At 41.6% G+C, this 1,842-nt stretch overlaps 1 protein-coding gene across 1 annotated transcript; it reads right to left on the reverse strand.

Annotated features, from left to right (window-relative positions):
• On the reverse strand, positions 1–1,206 carry LOC11412195 (probable 3-hydroxyisobutyrate dehydrogenase-like 1, mitochondrial). The gene has a single exon (XM_003630660.4). It carries the CDS (start codon positions 1,146–1,148, stop codon positions 150–152), a length of 999 nt encoding a protein of 332 aa, XP_003630708.3. The 5' UTR covers positions 1,149–1,206; the 3' UTR covers positions 1–149.
• Between the last annotated feature and the right edge of the window lie 636 nt (positions 1,207–1,842).

Consider the following 1,842-nt stretch of genomic DNA (forward strand, 5'->3'; position numbering starts at 1 on the left):
TATATTTTCCACCATAGCATAGTGGCATGCACAAGAAATCAAACTAAATAACCAAATTTTTATTATTCAACATCATATCACAGTCACAAGCACACTATAAAACTGGCAACATAGCAAATTTCTTATTATACAACAGTAACTGAATGATTTCATACCACAGAAGGTGGGAGAGAAACATTGTTAAGTCGCTCGAGAACCAGAATAAGAGCCTGAGTACCCAAATTACCTTCACCATGAGCCTTAAGAGACACATAAAGCTGTTGAGCAAGTGCCAAACCAGGCAAAGCAATACCCATTTTCTCACATTCTTTCAAACAAATCCCTAAATCCTTAACAAAATGATTCACATAAAACCCTGCTTCAAAATCCCTCTTCAAAATTCTCTTACCATACAACTCAAGTGATTTCGAACCTGCTGCACCCGTCGAAATTGCATCCAGATACAACCCTACATCAAGTCCCGCTTTGTGTGCATACACCATCCCTTCCACTAACCCTACCATTGTTGAAGCTATCGTTATCTGATTCGCTAGCTTCACGAATTGACCTTTTCCACTAGTTCCCATGTAGTTCACTTTCCCCAATGATGAAAACAATGGGGAAAGTTTTTTCACGATTGATTCATCTCCTCCGGCGAATATTGCTAGGGTTCCATTCTTCGCGCCACGGTCTCCGCCAGAAACGGGAGCGTCGATTGAGTGACAGCTTTTAACAGATGCAGCGTCGGCGATTTCGACGGCGAGGGAAGGATCTGAGGTTGTCATGTCAACGAGGATGCCACCGGATTTGAGACCGGCGAGAGCGCCGGTGTTTGGGTCGAGGAGGACGGAGCGAACGTCGGAGGGGTAACCGACGATGGAGAAAACGACGTCAGATTGAGATGCGACGGCGTGGGGGGAAGTAGCGAGGGTGGCGCCGATGTCGAGGAGTGGTTGGGCTTTGGAGGGGGTGCGGTTGAAGACAGTGAGGGTGTAACCGGAACGGATGAGATGGGCGCACATGGATTGGCCCATTACACCGGTGCCGATCCAGCCCAGGCGGGTGTTTGATGGGGTTATGGGCTCGGAGGTGGCCATGAAGTGGCGGGTGAGGAGGTGAGTGTGAGAGTGGCGGTAGAGTGAACGGAAACGTAGGAATGGAAGTGGCATCTCTCTTCTTTTATTTGCCACATTATATATCTATTATTTTCGCCGCGAAATTATCCTCCTTTTGTCGTGGGTGATGTTTGAGATCAAATATTGATGGGGTAAAAGCTATTTTTGGGTTAAATCATTTTTATTTATTTTTTGTCGTGATGATTTTTATTTATAAATATTTCTACTTTTCAGCAAACTTATTTATAAAATATTCTTTTCATCGTATACCCAACAACATCAATCCACACATTGTTCCTCACAATCCTACACAAATTATCTAACAATTTCTCAAAACCAGATTAATATAAAAATTTTAAACCCAATCAACGTGCTTCCTTCCAATGCTTCCTTCAAATCTAGATTCCTGAAATACTATCTCAAAGATTGAATGTTTAACAGCAATTGATTGTGAACATGATAAGAAAACGTTCGCAAACGATCTCAGATTCGGTTTCAAGTGTAACATTATGGATTAATTTTCAGAAGCTTTGCGCTCAAATCTAAAGCTTCTTTGCTATATCTGTTGCAAGATTTATTCAAATAAAATCGAAAAAAAAAAAGAAAAAAAAAACACAGCGAAAGGGAAGAATGAACGAATAAATGTACATGCGATTTTGGTGATTGGCGAGGAATTGGGAGTGAAGTGAAAGAAGCTTTTCAGTTTTGGCTGATAAATAGGTGTTAGTTTTGAAATTGAGGAATTGAG

The sequence above is a fragment of the Medicago truncatula genome, chromosome 8, assembly GCF_003473485.1.
Source record: "Medicago truncatula cultivar Jemalong A17 chromosome 8, MtrunA17r5.0-ANR, whole genome shotgun sequence".
NCBI classification, from domain to species: domain Eukaryota; kingdom Viridiplantae; phylum Streptophyta; class Magnoliopsida; order Fabales; family Fabaceae; genus Medicago; species Medicago truncatula.